General features: G+C 42.2%; 2 protein-coding genes across 2 annotated transcripts; both read right to left on the reverse strand.

Annotated features, from left to right (window-relative positions):
* Window positions 1-2,705: 2,705 nt before the first annotated feature.
* Window positions 2,706-16,876, reverse strand: lonrf4 (LON peptidase N-terminal domain and ring finger 4). Its single transcript, XM_020629669.3, has 12 exons — window positions 16,053-16,876; window positions 14,361-14,479; window positions 13,615-13,737; window positions 12,261-12,449; window positions 12,015-12,141; window positions 11,289-11,364; window positions 10,928-11,042; window positions 10,443-10,564; window positions 10,161-10,319; window positions 8,755-8,917; window positions 8,478-8,627; window positions 2,706-6,146 (listed from the first exon to the last, which is right to left on the reverse strand). The coding sequence occupies exons 1-12, from the start codon at window positions 16,348-16,350 to the stop codon at window positions 5,997-5,999; spliced, it is 1,791 nt and encodes a 596-aa protein (XP_020485325.2). The 5' UTR covers window positions 16,351-16,876; the 3' UTR covers window positions 2,706-5,996.
* A 1,206-nt stretch (window positions 16,877-18,082) lies between these two features.
* med7 (mediator complex subunit 7) lies at window positions 18,083-19,650 on the reverse strand. Its single transcript, XM_020629670.3, has 2 exons — window positions 19,501-19,650; window positions 18,083-19,117 (listed from the first exon to the last, which is right to left on the reverse strand). Exon 2 carries the CDS (start codon window positions 19,106-19,108, stop codon window positions 18,350-18,352), a length of 759 nt encoding a protein of 252 aa, XP_020485326.1. The 5' UTR covers window positions 19,109-19,117; window positions 19,501-19,650; the 3' UTR covers window positions 18,083-18,349.
* Window positions 19,651-19,704: the final 54 nt, after the last annotated feature.

Genomic DNA, 19,704 nt, shown 5'->3' on the forward strand with positions numbered 1-19,704 from the left:
CATGGATCTCTACCTCTGTCCTTCAGATACACAAATGTACACGAGCAACACAGCATGCTCTCAGACCACTTTACACAACTGTGAAGCTCATAGAAAAGCTGCCCACAGCCAGGTGTGCCTCATCAGGTGGTTTCTCTCCAAATCACTGAGCCATTTGGATGACATCAAGTCTCCTGCAGTGACTCCCCCCCCATCTCCCAGCAGGTGATCCCCTCTCTGCTTCATTTGTTTTTGTATTTTTTGCAACTAAAAAGGACACCTGTGCTCCCCCCCATCTGCTCCAGTGGTGCCTCAGACGATGCTTTACAGTGGGTCAAAGGGACATCTCATCCATCTCTTTTTTCATGTTAAACTGTCGATCATGCAACAGAGAGGGTCAAAATCTGTTTTTGCATCTCACAAAACACAAGTTTATGGCTTGAATCATCATGTGTCCCCTTTCTTTGGAGAGTTGAAAAGGATTTAAAAGAACAAAGAAAATATTTTTTTTGGTTAATCCTGCAGCCCTTCCTGGGCTGGATATCTTTGAGTTGTTTTTCTGTAAAGTTTTTATGATGTGTGCCATTGTGCTGATAGAGGCAGGTGGCCCATATGTTTACCTTTCTCTGTGGTACTGTCACACAAGTGAGTAGGTGCTCATGGGTTTATCATCGTGTTGACACTCAAGGGGATTATACAAAGACAGAGAAAGGTTTATCAGCTTGAGACTCATGGGAGGACACATACCCACACACACACACACACAAACACACGAGTGCACTCACACAGACACAAATATTCTAGACAAGAGACACACACACAAATAGCGAGAGAGAACTTCAACTCTTTCCCCCAATCCCCCCCCCCCCCCCCAGTCAGCTTCAATTCACCACACTTATATCTGTGGGAATTAGCTCCCTGCGTGTTGTCTTTCAGTAAAGTAAAGTAAACAAAGCGCCTTTCACTTCAAAGACAAAGTTTCTCAATTTTCTAATTGATAAATCGACTCCTGACATTGAGCTTTGCCAGACTGGGTTTTGTTGCCGTGACAACCAAGCTGCATTCATCCTCTGATGCTCTCTGTGACTGCCTTGTTGTTGTGCTATTTCGCACAGAGAGGACTGTAGTCTATTTTAGTGGAGGCCCTGGTGGGTTGTTCCATAGTAATAATTATTATTATTAAGGATTTTACACACATAACACAAACCCATTTTCATTTGTATGCTCTTCAGGACTGAGATGCTCATTTTTCTATTATTTTTTTTTGTGTTTCACAGCAGCTTGACCTTTCCCTTACATAAAGTCCAACTTTAATCCTTAACCTTAAAGTCCAAAAAAAAGTCCAGAATATCCTGTCTGCAGAGGATTTTCTTCATCTCTCGTTTCCTGAGAGGAGGAATGGTCCTCTCAACAGCACAAACACACACACACGCACACACTCACACACACACACACACACACACACACACACACACACACACACACACACACACACACACACACACACACACAAACAGCCACAGCCGGTTCCCCCTTTGTGATAACTCCTACAAAACGCCTGTCATCCTTACTCAGTCATACACAAGCAGGGAGTCAGCGCAAGCCGATGGATCAATTTAGTACAGAAAAGCTGTGGCATTCTTCAAATGTAATGGGCTTTGATGTAGACGCTGAGCTGCATTACAGAACCCCACTGAAGCCAGTGAAACCTCTTTTCATCTGCCTGCTTCCTATGCAGAGGACGTTGGCAGGAAACGTGCCTCACTTCTGCCACAATCCATTTTTTTTTTCTTCTCGTGCATACAGAAGTGCAGTTCATTGCCGATACACCTACACTCACACAACATCTTTTACAGTCACAAATTGATGCACTCTTCAGCTGCATGGGAATATCTACTTCCTTCCAGCGTGTTTTGCATGATTGGTTCTCCCCGCTGAGCTGCCAAAATTTATTTTATGACCCTTTTTTCCCCACCAAATGGCTCATTTCTGCCTTTATGAAATGGAAAAAAAAGGAATACTCTTATGAGATTTCTCCGACTTCATAAAGTATGATTCCAGCTGTAGACCACTTTCCTTTTTTTCTCCACAGCTACAGACTGCCCCCTGGTGGACGTTTTGTTTATTGCAAGACTTTGTGGCGTGTTGTTTGTTGTATTAAAATTATTATTTTCAGGATTGATTCTGCTTTGTTAAGGATGACACTTCCTCTCAAACTACATATGGGTCATTGAATGCAAAGTAGACAAAGTATTTGAAACAAAGTTTTTCCGTTGTTGGCCCATGACAAAACTTTAAAACATAAAAATGACAATATTGGTATTTGACATCTTATATGACTATATTTCTGTGAGGCTGAATACAAAGAAATAATGTTATCTAATATTAAATGAGCACTAAATATTCCCAGGGAATACCCAGTCTTATTTTAATGTGAAACAATAAATGAAACCAGAGTTTCCTCTGTGTGTTGCAGCTGCACTGTACACTCAGTTCTCCGACTAATTTGACCTGTTAACATACAAAAGTGTCTCATTATCAGTATGTGAGGCATGTTACACTCCCATAACTACTCCTCTCTACTCATTTCTGACATACTTTGAATTGCAAAATATTCGGCCCCATTTCCATTTAGCTTGAAATGTCACCTTAATGACCACAAATGTGTCAGCAATAACATATAAATAGACACACAAGAGACACTTTAAATGAAGACAATGCAGAGCTTGCTTCGAACAGCTTTATTTATAATAACATTGAAAAAGTCATCCAGGGGGGCGAGCAAAGAAACAATAATCAGATCAAGATAAGTGACTGCTTTGGAGGTGGTGGGTTTCAGTTTCTGTGGGTTTAAATTGACTCATTATGAACATTGTGGTATGTGAGCACAGGGTAGAGAATGCATGTCTGTAGTTTCTACAGACTGTAGACCACTGACCACCAGACCACATCAGTCAACGTTTCCTGTGAGCTGCAGCACATAGGAAGAACACACTTTTCACAGCCTTCCCCAGAGTCCCGAAGTGTTAAGACTCGTTCTCACGGGGGGAACGCTGCCAATAACGTGCTGCTTCTACTGCTCTCTTTTCTGTGTTGGCCATAATGTGGAGTTGGTACAAACGGTCCCAAAATCAAATGAGATGGTAAATAGGGCAAATGGACATTGAGTGTTGCAGACTGAATCAACATTTTATTCAATAATGGCTTCTGAAAGTAAGAAAGTAACAAAGAGGTAATGAAGTAGTAAGTAGTAGAAGTAGTAGTAGAAGTAATATGCATGATGTGTGGAAAAAAAGAAAGAAGAGTAAAACATGTGAGGCATGGCAGCTAAGCATCAGAGAATACACAACATTATTTCACTGTGCAAAAATCTTGGTCTTCTCTGCAAAGAAACAGGACAGGGGATTGAGATTTGCCTTAGTGGCTGCAGGCTTGTGTTCATGCGTTCGCCCTGAAGCTGATCATTTCAAAATTCTATAAGAATCTAGATCCCTTTAAGTTTTTTCGTGTCAGCTTTAAGAATGTCAGCTATCAGGAAACTGAATTCTAGGATAGATTTGAAATCAGTGAAATTCACACCGCAGAAGGAGACTGGTATGATAACTTGCACGTCGTATTTGACTCAAATCTCAATCTCAATGGCTTCGAAAAGCTCAGCATATAAACTGATAAAAAACTGTGTTTTTACCCTCAAGTAAAGTGTAAATTCCCCATTCAGAGTTAAGTGTGTAACCTGTGTTATCAGGTCATCATTGCAGCCCCAGAACCCCTCAGCCTGTCTGCTGAGTCATCCCTTAGTGGGGTATTTATTGTGCGTATTGAGTGTCATGATTTCCCCTTTAATTCTGAGCTTTGCATGCCATATGGAACGAGCAGTGCTTCTGTTCTGTGTCGTACAAAGTCTATCTGTAAGTGATATGTTGGCCATGAAAAAGATGGTAGTTTAATGTCAACCACACAGAAGGCGTGAAGTCTAAACACAACGTTCATGATGTGGACACACTCAAAGTGAGACTATTTAAGCACACTTTCCCAATAAAAACAAAGGACTTAGAAATATCTATGGCACATGTGTCAAAGTTTAAAAAACACAAAAAACTATCTTGAGCGCTAAGCTTCACCCAGTTTAGCCCGGTTAGTAAATTCACTGTTCGTAACATTGCAGGTTCAACATTCCATGGAATGTAGCACTACATCAATAAAACCGATCAAAAGAATCACACACTCATTCCTGTACAGACTCTGAAGACACACACTATTCTGGTGAGCCAGCCCAGGCACTCAAAGGCATCGTGACAGGGAGACACCATGGGTGCCAAATGTAGGTGATGTGGCCTACACAGAGGCACCACAGGGGAGGGGGGTTAGGATAGCCCTCGTCAGACCCCAGCTTCATTATTTCACAGAGCTCCCTGCAGCACAAGAGATGTTACAAGCTGTGTCCTGGGACTGCTGCTTCCTTTAGAACCTTAGTGCTCGACACCACACCATATGTACTGTCCTCTACAAGAAACAAAGAAAAAGATAATGACGATGGCGACTTACAAAACTGACTCCCTATTTACAGCTGACATCCACACTTTACCATCAACATACATATTCACACAGGTTCATAGTGTAAAAACTAAGGTGGTACTCAGGCTGCCTCCTCAAATTTACCCATTTGAATAATAAGTTGAGAAGACCTGATTCGACTCGTTTTTTTATCAGTGCTGAGAGCAACAGCAGTCTGTAAACGTGGAGAGGGAGGGGTGAAATGTTGAATCATCATTCACAACGTTTGACAGGGGGCTAAGTTATCTGCAAAGGTCTCCTCCTCCTCCTCGTCGAAAACAAATGGGCAAAGCTAAGTTACCAGAAGACACAAAATAAATTAATTTCACATCACAAAGCTGCCTCTCTTTGAATCTCTTCTGTGGGCTAACGAGATGTTATGCTAACCAAAGATCTAAAAAGTAACTAAATCATTCATAAAACGCTTTTTGTTAAAAACAACTGTGTTGACACTTCAAACACTGAGAGGGTGAACAACTGGACTTTGGGTTTCTAAATAGCTTGTGCCAGCCAAATCAGATTCAATCCACATAGTTCTGAATGAGGTGCTGGTACTGTCCGTCCTGAAGCTCTGACCCCCTTTGTCCAGTGGGAGATAGCAAATAGCATCCAAAAGCAGCAGCCACATCAGCAGCTTTTGATCATTAAAAAAGATCCTCTAACGGCTGCCCTTCTTAGTGAAGATATAAATCATTATTGCAATAATTGCTAATACTAAATAGGGATCTTAAAAGATGATTCAATAGTATAAAATTAGCCATTTTCAAAGGCTACTAAGGCTAATAGATGCAGCTAAAATTTTAGCATTACAAGTATTGCCCTTTAACAAAACCTAAATAACCCAGATTCCTTAAAATGATCACCTTAAACAACAGGAACTTTAATCCTCTAATATGCATAGTCCTGAATGCAAATTAAGTGTGCCACTAATGTTCACTCTCACTCCAAACTGCTCAACAGGCAACACATGAAAGTCCAGTGGACTGCTTTAGCTTGGCTGATGTTGTTTTTTTATGTTCCTCATAATTATTGCTGGAGAAAAACAGTGACACCTAGTGCCTGTTTTCAGCAACAGTATTTGTAAAAATTAACTGATTTAGTAAATACACGATTAATAATAATAAACCACTGCCAGTGGATCTTAATAAGCAGAATCTTTGGTCAAACATGTGTGAGTCTACTGAAATTATTCTAAAACCTTTAACACTCGGGGAAGATAATGGTCTAAGATATGCAAACCCAAACAGTAAAAACCAGATTCTATTGAACTGCTCTGCGTTTAGTAATTCACTCACTATATATTTCTGCTTTTCACTACATCATTCTGCCTTGAGCTGTGATTTTAAAGACCATCCCTTCATGATTAAAAAGTCAACCTCTCTGTGGTGCGAGTGCGTCTGTTGATTCCTCTCCATTTGTATGTACTATATTATCTAACTCTCAAAAGCATGGTGCTGCGGAGCCTAGCTCTGAGAGAAGTATTCAAGGACGAGGCGGAGGTGTCCCAGGCGGTCTTGGAGTGAGCTCAGGGACAGGACGGTGGTCTGATAGGCGGGGTCCAGTTGGAGGACAGACAGCAGCCACCAGCACCAGGCCGGACCGTTGGATGAGGCCTAGAGGATTCAAAGAATGTAGAATGGAAACATTTTACTTTGGGTATCATGGGAATGCATAATCTATACTTTATGCTACTGGCATAGATCCACCTGTGTCCTGCCTTAGAGGATATCTACTAATCTCAAGTGGACAGCTTTAAGGTCTATCAGTTCAAAGTGCACACTGAGCATTAGAGGGAGTCCTCACTTGCATCTTTAAGAGGACATATTATCCCTCTTCTCCACCTTTTCAAACAGCCCCCTGTGGTCTAAATGAAACATCTGTGCTGTGCTTTGGTCAAAATATAACATGAATCAAGCACCAGAGGAGGTTTGTGACCCTGTGTACACCAGCTCTCTCAGCTTTGTTTTGGTGTGTGTTTCTCTTTAAATGTAATGAGCCCCCCCCCCCCCCGAGCTTTCCTGGTAGACATCACTCCTCTGTAGTGAGAATAAAAATGGCGGACGTGTGCAAAAGTTTTTCTCTAGGCTGGAGGTGGAGTTTATGGGTGGAGATACCAGGGGAGGGGAGGGGATTATTTTACCAGAATCCCACTGTGACATCACAAGGAGAGCACATTTGAAACAGAGCATTTTTCTCTGTGTTGTAAGACTTATGCAGACCACAAACAAAGGACTGGATGGGTTTAGTTCACATTTTGTGGGTCAGTAGACACTCAGGTTACCCAAATATATGTTCAAAAACTCAGTACAAGTTGATTTTTTTTAAGTCACCATATGTGATCAGACCTCATGTACCAGTTGATGCGTACATCATGGTCAATATAAATTCATCATTCAGACGTCAAAGAGGCTTGAAGCAGAGAGGGAACCACTGAGCTTACTGTTTGTGGATTAATAAGAGAGATCATGTATGAATAAACATGGAGGGGTCAGAAGATCTGTATGTCATACTACAGCTCTGTGGTTCATCAGAAAAATGTTTTAGCTTCACTATAGACTGTAGTCCATGTTCACAGGGACAGACAGATGGCTCTGCAGCATATAAACATTTTTCCTCTAGGAAAGGTCTGTTGTGTATTCTAACATTCATCCTCATAATTAAGTGACAGGCTGAAAATCCCTCAGCCTGTCTCCTTGTCTCTCTTAGTGTACGAGTGGGAGTCTTTGTGTCTGTGAGTATGAGAGGCAGGCCAGAGGTGTTAGTGTGTAAGTGTGTTTGAGATGAGGAGAGAAATGAAGGGAAAGGGCTGAAGAAGTCCAAGTCCATTTGGCAAAACTTATTGGGGATTCCTGCTTTACAGGGATGTTATTTATTTATTTACAACCCAAAAAGAGTTCATCAGAGAGTTTATAAACACAGGATGGACATCTCTGTGTAACATATCAAAAGTCTACTGTGTAGTTTATACACACATGCATTAATTCAAAAACTGTATGGTAACAAAAGACTTCATATTTCAAGCTATTACTCCTAAGTGTCACACTCCCTCTGTCCTAAGCATCAACATGAGCTCTACATTATACTTCCTTATCGATTCATGACAGGGCAGTGGATAGAGTCGGAAACTGGGGAGAGGGAGAGAGAGAGGGGAATGACATTCTGGAGAAGAGCCGCATGTCAGATACGAACCAGGGCCGCCCGCTTGGAGGACTATTTGACATTCTTTTAACATGGGCCGCACAAACTAACCACTAGGTTACTGGCGGCCCAGTAAAATAAATTTAAACTTGCATTTCATTCACAAACGATTTAAAGAAGTGAGACCAAATTGGGAGTCTTTTATACTTCTCTCCTTGCAAGTGTTTTCTATTCTCTCCTTTGAATCTTAATCATGTGAACCTTTTCGTTTATTCAGATCTCCATTAGCCGCGGCCTAAACCTGACGGATGTTTTCATTGAAGTCAGGAGTTAACGCATCTGTGAGTACAGTTTGACCGGAACCATCTGTGCTGCATAACCATTGAACCTTCAATAAGTAAATGGCAGACATTATGTTTCAAGTGAAGACAAGCCTACATGTATGTGTCAACAGCTGGATTTTAAATTGCTGTAATTTTTCAAGCCATAGAGATTTCTACACAAATGCTGCACGGAGAAAACAAAACTAAAGGAATAACAAAAACAGTTGTAGTTTTTTTCTTTCAGGAGTGTTTAGCATATCATTTCTGGAAAGTGAACTGAGTGTGCTAATTAGCTGCAACATGTGTTTTAGGACATTGGCTCCATTGAACCTTTAAGCTAGGAAGCACTTAAAAGTGAGTCATCACTTCACTGGTGGACAGCATGAGTCGCCGCTGACTGACTTTCAAAACACAACAAGTGATGAGATACTCAGGGGTTCTGGGACGTTAAAGTAATAATCATATTTATTCAAAGTCCCCAACCTGAATGTTGTCATCCTTATCCGGCATGGGGCCGTACTGCCTGGTGATCTGCTCGCTAATACCGTTCCCAAGGCGCTGGTACCAGTCCTGAGCCTGCTGGTACACGCTGTCATGGAGACGCTGCAAAAGCTCCAACTCACTGCCATCAACCTGGGAGAGAGAGAGAGAGGACGCGTAGAGAGGAAAAGAGTCAGGAGAGAAACTGAGGGACTATTCATTATATCGTCAGGGTGTGTGTGTTTTTGAAAACTTTCTGTTTGACGTCAGTGACCCTAACCTTGAGGTCCTCCAGGTACTCTATGTCAGCGGTGTGGTAGCCGTCCCTCAGGCCTCTCTTTATCACCCTGAATCTGCTGCCGCCCACCGCGTCCACATAGGAGCGTCCATCAGGCAGCAGCTCCAGAGAGTTGATCTCCAACATGCAGCCGTAGTCTGCAAACCTGCAGAGCACACAAAGGAAGCGGCATGTTCACATGAATACACACCTACAGGTATCACTTATCTTTACATACGAGAGACTCCTGCCAGGCGTAAGCTCAGCAACGAGTTTCTGTTATAGTGAGAACTTGAACTATTTCTCCAAGTGGATGGCTCTATAGTATATTTGATGTATTTGTCCATATGAGGGTTTGATGTTCACATTACATATCTCTCTAGACTTGTGTGGCACTTTGCTGTGCTATTCTTTCATTTTTTAGGATTTCTTCATCTATCTCTATCACTTTTCTGAACTATAGAGTCCCCTCTACTATATCGTTCTTTCCTTGTTATACGTGACATTATGACGGTTTCTCCTGATGTTTAGTCAATCAAGTGAAGTTATTCTGGTAATCCTCAGATTACTGTAGGTTTATTTCTGCTGGAGTTGTATAATTGTTTTTTTTTTGTATTTGTGATGTCTTTGCATAGGTCCTGTAGACCTTTAAATATGAATGTCATGCATAGCTTATATTGATCTTGGTTTTGTATCACATGACCTGTCAGGTGACCTCTGGGTTGTGTATATATGTGGAGGTGTGTCCATTTCACTTGTTCATGGTCTGATGAAGAGGGAGGGCCTGAAATGTTACAGGTGGTCATTTTTCCATTACATTAAATCTAATTGGAGCAGCTTCTGGTGTGCGGACTATTTTTTCTAACTTGAATTATACTCGTGTGTTAAAATGAATCGTTTCTTGAAGAGGGGTAAACTTGTATTGTGAGGCCGACATTGACGAGAGGTTTGAAAAAGACTGTTTAATATAACAATATTAAAATTGTTTGGCCTATTTTTTAACAGGACAACATAGAGTGGAACGTGGAGAAAATATATGAGGGAGAGATTTAAATGAACAGATGAGCTCAAACCAGATTTATAACCATGCAGCTACTTCTTCTTCTTGCCACTCTCTCAAGGTAACACTGACTGATTTACACTCTGCCCCCTGTGCTGCCTGCTACTACTGCATCACTCTCTATCCCATCAGGCTCCAACCTCCTGCTCCTCTCTGTTAGAGGAAAGTCAAACACAGTCTTTTTATGTCAAGACAGCCTCTTTAGATTATTGTAAACTTCAAGATAACTGTACGGGGTCATTGCCTCGACTTTTTAAAAACTGTCTATGTCTGTGTACAGATAGATCCAGATTTTCAAATAAAAACGCTTCTTTGGGTAATGGTTGAAAACTCCAGATAAATAGCATACCCCTTTCCATGCTCATAACTGCACATGCCAAACTTCTTGGTGCCAGTCTCCATGCAGCGTCGCATCATCAGCCGATACCGAGGCTCGAAGATGTGCAGAGGGCAGGGAACGCCAGGGTACGCCACGGTGCAAACAAATATAGGGATGTCCTTAGTGAGACTACAGGGCAGGAGACAGAAAGGGAGACAAAAGGAAGATGAAGGCAAAGAGAGAAGTATTTAAAAAAAAAGAATAAAGATAAGCTCAATCAAAATCACAGATTATCGTGAGGCAGGTGCATACTTGGACAGTTCAGCCATCTCAGCATCGTGGACCTGTTTCCTCTCCGTCAGCTGTGAGGGGAAAAGGCGGGTCATGATTTCCTGAAGCACAGCTGTCGGGTTGTACTTCCTGTTTTTAAAGTACTGGGAAGAAAGAAAACACAGACATCAGCTGTCAAAGCAATATTATGATGCTCCGAGGGTATTATACAATATAAAAAAAACATGCAGAGAAATGATTACACAACGCTGACACAGCAGTTATTTAACATGGTGGTGATTTTTCAGCACTAAGCAACATACAGAAAAGAGAAACCATGAAGTTATCATTTCTGAGATAAATGTAATAAGGTAAGAGTGTAATCATCCACTATGATGACAACAAGCTAAGTTTAGTGCTGGCAATAGCAAAAGCTCTGAAAATGAAACACCCTGTAAAGTGCTAAAAACAGGACTCTCTTCCATTAGGTTTAAAATAGATGTTTGAAAGTGTCCGGAGGTGGTTACCTCTTGTAGTGGCTGTTTGCAGAGTGGGCAGCGGAGGTTGTGGTCCAGACTCCTCTCTATGCAGTTTTTACAGAAGGTGTGACCACAAGGAGTAGTGACAGGTTCAAAAAACAACCTATGAACGACAAACAAGGACATTAGCTTCGCTGTTTAAGCTATTAGTACAGAACAGCTATAAGGCTTGAGAGTATTTGTGTTAAAGCTGTATTTGTGCAAAACATTAACTAGAGAGAAAGAGAGTGTGTGTGTGTGTGTGTGTGTGGGGGGGGGGGGGGGGGTAAGCCTGTTGCATGACTCTGCAGGGGACAAGGAAAGGGCAGCAATGCATTATTGATCAGAGCAAGCACTCCAGCACACTGACCTAATGCAGAGAGGGCATTCAAAGTCTGACACAGTGAGGACAGTCAGGGTTTTCTCTCTGTGGTGACTGCTTTCACCTGAGAGAGAGAGAGAGAGAGCAATGTTCACATTCAGTGTGAGCCGCCACAGGAACACATTACACAACTGGAGATATTCAATCAAGAAATTAGCTCGTTGGTTTTGTGGGACTGGGAGAGGGAAGAATGTGTTGTGCAAACGACGACATGTGGTTTTTCAGAGATTGAAGGGACGCTGTCTGGATGTCTGAACTTCTAACAAGGGTCAGAGGTTTAGACCTAGGCAGAGACCTGGTTAAAAAGCTAACTTATGAATGTTTTAGAAGCTAGCCAGTTTGTTAGCTTGCTATGCTATATCGTTTATCTCACGCGCATCACAACCACAGCTGCCAGAAGAACTGGTCTCCCCACAGCCAAACTAACAGAACTCAACTACAGGGTCACATCCACTAAACATCCAGCTCAGCCCACTCCCCTCAGGACGCAGGTACAGAGCACTGAGGTGCAGAAGGGCTCGCCTTAGGAAGAGTATGATCATTAAAACTGCCCTGAACAAACAGGCCAGGTTGGGAACTTCTGATTGTTTGTTTTATTCACTGTGGTTTGTGTAAGTACTGTTCTTTGGAGGGCTTTGCTGTGAAAAGGAATTTCCCCATGGGGACAATAAAGTCTAAAGTCTCTCTGATGGATTGACTAAGTCATATGCATACCCCTGCTACGCTCATCCTCCTTCCTCATCATCATCTCCTCGTCCTCCTCAGCAGCAGGGAGGAAGGAAACAGCTTGGCAGAGGCTGAGGCAGCACTCCGTACCCGATTCATGCTTCACCTTTGAGCCCTGAAGAGGAACAGATTTATCTTTTAGCATTTTACTTGAATTCAAACACGTCCCAAAAATGTGCCTTTCAGTGCACAGTAGAACCGTACATGCTCTCCTAAGCCATATCAGCAGCTTACCTGGTGAGCCCCCTTCTTCCCTTTTCCCTCTCCTTCATTCCCATGTGGATGTCTGAGGCCGTCAGGGTGAGTGGGCCCCTGAGAGACACTGAGGCTGGTGATGGGACAGGGCTCTTTCAAGTACTCGGACACAACTTGCAAGATGCAGGACACCTCGTCTGGAACAGCCATGCCCTCTGCCTCCAGGATCTGAGACACGAGTAGAATGACAGACCTTCACTGAACACGATGTTTTAAATTAGTTTTCAATAAAGGCTACACATGGAGGTAGAATTTTAAAACAGCAAAGTAAATATGATGTAGTTATTGAGTCAAACGTATAATCTGAAATAAAATGTTCTACATGTCTAAAGTTACTGATTGGTGAAGTGTTTCCGGTCTTGAGTGCCAGAATCCAGCGCTCCGGTCCTCCTTTGACTCTCATTATAAGTCGCACATCCACATTTGCTCTTCTTCAATACAAGAGAGAGGAGCATCGAGGAGCGCAGGAAAAATGAGCTAATGCGCGCATTACACACCACCAACCAGAAGTAGGCAGCGGAGGGATATGTCCAATGAACTGAGCCGTAAAGAGCGAGTCATGCAGTGTCACTGGATCAGAGCATTGACTGTTTATAAAGACAGATCAGAGCAGCGGGTCAGACTAGCATGAGTCAGCTGTTTTTGTTTTTTTTAAGTTTGTCTCCACAGAGTTTAGGAAACATATGCCTGTAAGTACGAGTGCCTAGTTCCTAGGTTTTAATTATAGTGATGTTAATTGCGTTAGCCAGTTAATGGCAATTTTCAGTATGTGTTAGCATATGGATTAAGATATATATACGGGGTCATCTGTGAGAAAATGTGGTCTACCTTGGAGTCGCCACTAATGATAATAAGAACTGAACTCCTTAAATATAAAGAAACAAGTAGAAGAATACATTCTCATAAATGAAACTTTAGTCAATATAAGAAAAAAAATAGTAAATTAAATTAAAAATGTTTAAGCATAATAGAAAGGTACACAAATCAAAAGATCTCTTTGTAGACTTCAAACACTTGTGCTGAAAACAACCTAAGTGAGAGTACACAATCACAGGGAAAGCTTGTGAACTAGCGAGACATTATGTCACCTGTGATGCTAAATGCTAAATACCACGTTCCTGATGTTGTTCATATGCCATCTCTCATTCAGAGTTGATGGATGACCATGAGAGCTGTTCACAATGTGTTCTATAGGTCAATCCATTAATGCTGCAGCCTTCACTCTACGAGGCCAAAGTCTTTAAACTAAACCTCGCTGCCCTGCTGTTCGTGCAGAAATGGACTGTTAATACATGAATTGTACATCATAAATTCTTCAGCAAGATGATCAAACCTTCTTGATCTGGCTCTTTGCGGGAGCAAAGTCAGCTTGTAGATTTAGGCAACGCTGGAACTGGACGAGGGCCTCCGCCTGCTGACCCATTTCCAGCAGCACATTCCCTTTACGAAAGAAGCCCTGCACAAAGAGAAACACAAGATCAGCACATCGCTGCCTGTAAGAGTGATCGACAGCTCTACAGCATTAAAAAAAAAAAAAAAACTAAACGCAGCTTATCTCTTTCACTTCTTTAGCACTAAATGTCACTTATATCATGCATCGTTGGCCAGCTGCCAATAGCAGCAAGTGAACAGTGAAACATATGGAAACTTTCAGAGTGATATAACACACCCCTCATGTCAATAACAGTGATTCCATACAGTCCACATTTATGCATTTGCAGTGAGCCGCCCACTGGCATCAAGAGAATAAATGACATTATGACATAAGTAGCTGTTTGCATAACTTTGTGAATGACATAACATCAATAAAAGCAGAGGTAATCGCTTTAAGGGGGTCAGCTTTCCAGGCCAAATAATATATAAAGACACAATTAAAACATGACTTTCTTTATGGATGTGAGTGTCATTACATGCATGTTACAAAACCAAACACTCGAGTGGATGTTGGGTAAAAAAGGACGTGAAATGACGGCGTTGAATGTGGGTTGTTGAAGGATTATTTTAACAAGTGTTTTTGTTGATTTTCAGAAAGTACGCCTGACGTAGTGGGTCTTAACTAACACTTTCCCCATCCCTCACCTCAGTCCAATTAGGACGAAGGCAGCAGAGGTAGTCGAGGTCGGTCAGAGCGTCGGAGAAACACATCAGTCCCCTGTTGGCTTCGGCTCTGTACACCTTTAAACTCTGATCATCTGGGACTGTGGACACAAAGCAACAAGGAGAGAGAGAGGAAGGGACAGTGTTGAATAACCGCTGCAGAGCTTCAAAGATTACATTGTATTTAAAATGTGCAAACATTCAACATGTAATGATTGATGAGCATGGAGGAGCCTGCATCACCAATAGTTCTGCTTTGACTGACCTGACATTCATACTGACCTTATTTAAAAGGATCATGCCACTGCAGGTCACGACTGATCCATATTAACTTATTTTATAAGTCACAGTTATTATAAAAGTGTAACCATCCTATTTCTGTATAAGCTTTCTAGAACAATATCTTTGAAAGTTGCACAGTCACTAGATTATGCATCTGTGCATTCCAGGTTCAGAAAGTGACTATTACCTAAACCCTGCTGCTCCAGTCATTGGTCATGTTTACTGATATAATTAAGACCTTAAGGACACAATACATGTGCTTAGTAATGCACCACATTAGACGCTGAAACATTAGAACTTAAAAGCATCAGAACACAGCCTCAAAAAGGCAGATGACATAAGAAAAAAAACAGAGGTACACAAATGTGTTGGGATATCATTACACAAGAAGCAGGAGGGCAGGAGCAGCGAGGCAGCAGTGTTTAATTGGATTGGCAGAGATGGCAAACATGAAGGTAATTTAATGGAGCGCTGATTCACTTCGGTAACAATCACTCCTACAAACCCGAGGACGCCTACAGACTACATACACTCATGTAGGGCAGAAGTAGTCCCTTTTTTTTACGTCCTTGCTGCTGCCTGTAGAAAATAAGGTCAGGTGCCACGAAGGCAACTCAAAGTGTTGAGAATCTCTGTGCAGATAAGAGTTTCTGTTACAATCAAGGCATTTAGCCATGGCATTATTACAACACATGCTCTTAGACATCCCATGCTTTTATAAACATGACTAGACAGCAGAACAAACACAGCGCTTGCTCAGAAAAGATGCATTTCCTCTGCCTTTATCCAATAGATTTTTTTTAATTTTTTTTTACAGTAAACAGCTGTTATTGCTGCATCTTATATCCTACTGTGTGTTTGCATGGTGAGAAGTTCAAGTGTGAAACCAGATTATTGCTTAAATGTTTTAGGCTATAGGTCTATATCTTTCTTTAGCTGCTTATACCATTATTTAGAGTTGTTTAATCTAAAGGTTTCAGAGTGCACACAGACAAAAAACAAAAACGAGCATCTGGAGATTGTTTACTGACCCACTTATACATTTAGGTCATCAATAGCCTCAAACAGTAGATACAATGAGTCCCACTGCATCCTAGCTCCCTCCTGTCATTACACCTCCAGTATCTCACTGCTGTGCACAATATGTCAGTGTTAAGAAGTGCAGGATGGGATGCACTATCAGTCACTATCACTGAACACCAGCCGAGACAACTGCGAGCAGTGCGTAAAAGTGCGACTCCAAAACGGCCGGCCTGCCTCCTGACTCGAGTGTGATGTAAGGTAAAGAATGTGTAACAGCTGTGGTGGGGGCATCCTTTCACGCACTGTGTAATTAGCCAAACAAAGCTGCATTTCACCATTAAAAGTGATGTCTTGCACGTTGACCCTTACCTATGTCTAGCCCCTCGTTGGTGATGCGTAAAGCTTCAGTGAACTCGTTGGACTTCAGCTTCTCCTGTACATGGCACTTCATCTTGGTCTCGTCGGGGCAGCACTTCTCCACGACACTTATCAGCAGGACGTTGTTCTTCATGCTCTTCACCTCTCGCTGTTTTAACCTCTCCTTGCACGACGGGCATTTGGACGGTAGGAAACCCCCGACGCACCTCCGGCAGTACGTGTGGCCGCACGACATGGTCACCGGCTCGCACATCAGGAAGAGGCAGAGGGGGCACTCCAGAAGATCCATGGTGGATGGGGTTATGTCACCAAAACAACGTCCAAGTGGGGACGAATGTGTGGCTTTTTTTTCGTCAAAGCAACGCGGGCGTAGGAGCTTGTTCCGTAAAGTGCTGCATGGACCATTTAAATAACACGCTGACAACAAGCGATACAGTAAATGTGTCCCCACTCCGTTCACATCTGCTCGAACCAGACCCGATTCTTTCAAGCTTAGGATACGGGTAATTTGAGCTCACAAAATGCTCACCTCACAAATGTCCCTTTCGTGTTGAATTTATCCATTGAAATGATCAATTTCAATACCAATAGACTTTGGTTTGAGACACATAACGTCTTCCCTTAAGCACAGGTTGTATAAAAAAGAGCTCACAGTTCAATGCGACGCTTTCCTAACTCAACGAACACAACGCGACTCACGCAGGAATATCTACACATTAGTATGAATCCTTTTTTAGTAGTCCATGTCCGCGTTTAACCCCTCTAGCGACGTCTCCGCGACCACAGAGCTGGGTTACTGTGTAACACCATTACATTACATAAATAAAGACCACGTGACGCAGCAGCGCGCAAGCCCATTGGACGGAGTGATGGCTTTCCGCCCTGTTGTGAAACACAAGGATGCCGAGTTTCATAACGTCATTTCTGCGACAAAACTTTTGTCTTTTTAAATCAGTTAAATTAAATGACATGTGAGAAACTTAGTCGGTAGTGTGGTGAGACATGTCCAAGAAAAGAAATGACTTAGCGTTGCTGCAGTGAGTGGAAACTACCCCTCAGTGTATGTAGGGAATCCCAGCAGGGGGGGGGAGGGGGGGCAGAGTGATGACATAAACCCATATCCTAATTTTTTAATATGCTTACACAAGGAACTTATGTCGGCTTAATTACACATTAGCTTGCAACTATTGACAAGAAATAACATTCAGACATGTCAGGCCACAGTGCTGTGGAGCACCTGAGTGTTTCAAAATCTAATATATTTGTTAAACAAGTGTATGCATGTCAAGTGAAGACACCAGCCTCGGTCAAAGAGACGCTGATGGAGCCTGGTGTTCATTCTTGGATTCACATTTGTTTAGTTTGCTTCCAAACAATCCATAACCTTCAGTGTGAAATGCACACTTGAAATAGTCTGTACAAAAAACTAATGACACATTTTTCTCACATAGCCTTTCTGAGAGTCTATTTTACATGTTGGAACAGCTTCTACTTCCAAAGCACCTTATTTCTGTTGTACAACACTGAAGTACACGTGTCAGGCTTATACATCTGAAGAGATGGATCAATCTACCTGTAGTCACAGATGTAAACATGTCAATAATCAGGGGCTAGTGCCTTAAAAACTGTCATGAGTGTCTTTATGCAAAGTTTAGCCAAAAGGGGCTTTACTCTGCTCTGCATTGCAATAAAGAAATTAGGATCATTTCAGGAGTGGGATGCTTGGTAGAGTAAACCTTATTTAACAAGAGTTTCTACAATCACCTTTCAAAGGAACAAAGCAACAACACAGTGCTATCATAAAAACATGAGGTTAAAGGGATTGAGGAGTGACTATTTAACTACAGTCCACACACGATGACCTTACCATTACAACTCAATCTGGATTAAAGACCGTATGAGTCACAGTGACAGAATACATAACTGAATGTCAGCGCACATAATATTCACATAACATGTTGATGAAGTTTCCCTGAAAACATTCATAGATTTCATGAACACGATTGGGCTTTAGTTGAAAATCAATTTCATTGTCTTTATTGGTTTTATAACAAAAAACTGAAAATTGTAATCCAAGGTAATCTGTTCAATCACTCAAAATTCTCCAAATGTCTGCTCAGGAAAGTCTTTATAATATCTGCACGGTAGGTTAAATAAAAGGAACAGGATGTCGAACCTTATGAAAACATAGCAAAGCTCTCCACACGTACAATAAGTACAGCAAATAAAAGACAAACACTGATAGCAGTTCAATTGTACAACAAGAAACAAAACCACTCAACAGATAATTAAGCAATATCATCGATAATACTACACATGGCAGCATCCTTGTCCAACATTTTGTCCCTCTTTGAGGTAGGGATGCTCTTCTCCTGGGGAACTGCTGCCATACAACTGCCCCCTGCTTCCTCTACATCCATTGGTTCAGTTTTCAGCCTGGGGGCTTGTCCAGAGGAACAACCCACACTGGCTGCTGCAGTCCTTGTCCCATCACCGGGAACATCCTGACCCTCTACCTGAGGTAAGTCGTCAGGTAAGGAAGCAAGGCAACCCTGGATCATCTCCACCACCCTCTCCAGATGTTTCTGGAATCTCTCTGCCGTCTCCAGCCGTTGTCTCTTCTGCACCTCCATCATCACCCTTAGTGTCTCCCTGGCTTGATGTGGCCTGTACTCATTTATTAGGTGGTGCATATGGACGAACAGAAGCTTTAAGTCCTCCAGCTTCTCTTCACGCTTTATACTGCCGGGGCTCTTGATGAGGATGTCCAGAAGATCCAGAAAGTTCACGAGGATGGACATGTTGAGCTTCTTGAGCTCACGCTTGTGGTCAAACTGCATAGGATGGAGCCTCTCGATACCTTGGCTCTCCAGAGGCCGGATGATGAGGTCATCACACTGGAATTGGTTGCCGAACATCATGTAGCTGTCTCTGATGGGTGGAGGGGGTTTAGGGACCAGGCCCTTGCGGATGTTTTCATCTGTGTACTCTTTGATGTACTGCATAGGGGGAGGAGGCAGAGCGCTCACCTGCTGTGGTTCACCCATGATGCTGACCTGAAACAAGGACACAGAATGATCAACACTGTGTTTCTGGAAACATCTGCGATATCATGAGCAAAAGAAACCAATACATGAAGGTAGCAAAACAAACGCTAAATATGCTGTTTTACAGGTTTTTAAACATTACATGACTTACAGTAAAATAAAATAAAAGGTTGTATAAGGACATATAGTTTGATTTAATATCAAAAGCTCCAAAAAAATACTGTTTATTGTTTGAATACTCTGCTTATTGGTCACTAGGAGCGTTTTTGAAGCGTACTTAGCTATTCGGCTAGTTTGCCGCTAGTAGCATTACTGCTAATATGCTATAAAGAGTAACGTAATAAAACTCGAATTTCCGGTCACCAAAATATAGCGATGATACAACTACACACCTTTTACAGAGATCTCCTCTCAGTTGTTGAGCGTAGACTTGAGGTATTTTAATGTAAAAGAGGTATCTAACCGGACTTTTAGCTCATGACTAGCTTAGCTGCTGACATGAACGACTGCCGTTTCTGTCACACATTCCATTGGCTGACCTGCACACGTGACGATTTTTCGACCGTTCTGATTGGACCGCAGCTGATCAATAAACC

Source organism: Labrus bergylta, chromosome 9 (assembly GCF_963930695.1).
Source record: "Labrus bergylta chromosome 9, fLabBer1.1, whole genome shotgun sequence".
NCBI lineage: Eukaryota > Metazoa > Chordata > Actinopteri > Labriformes > Labridae > Labrus > Labrus bergylta.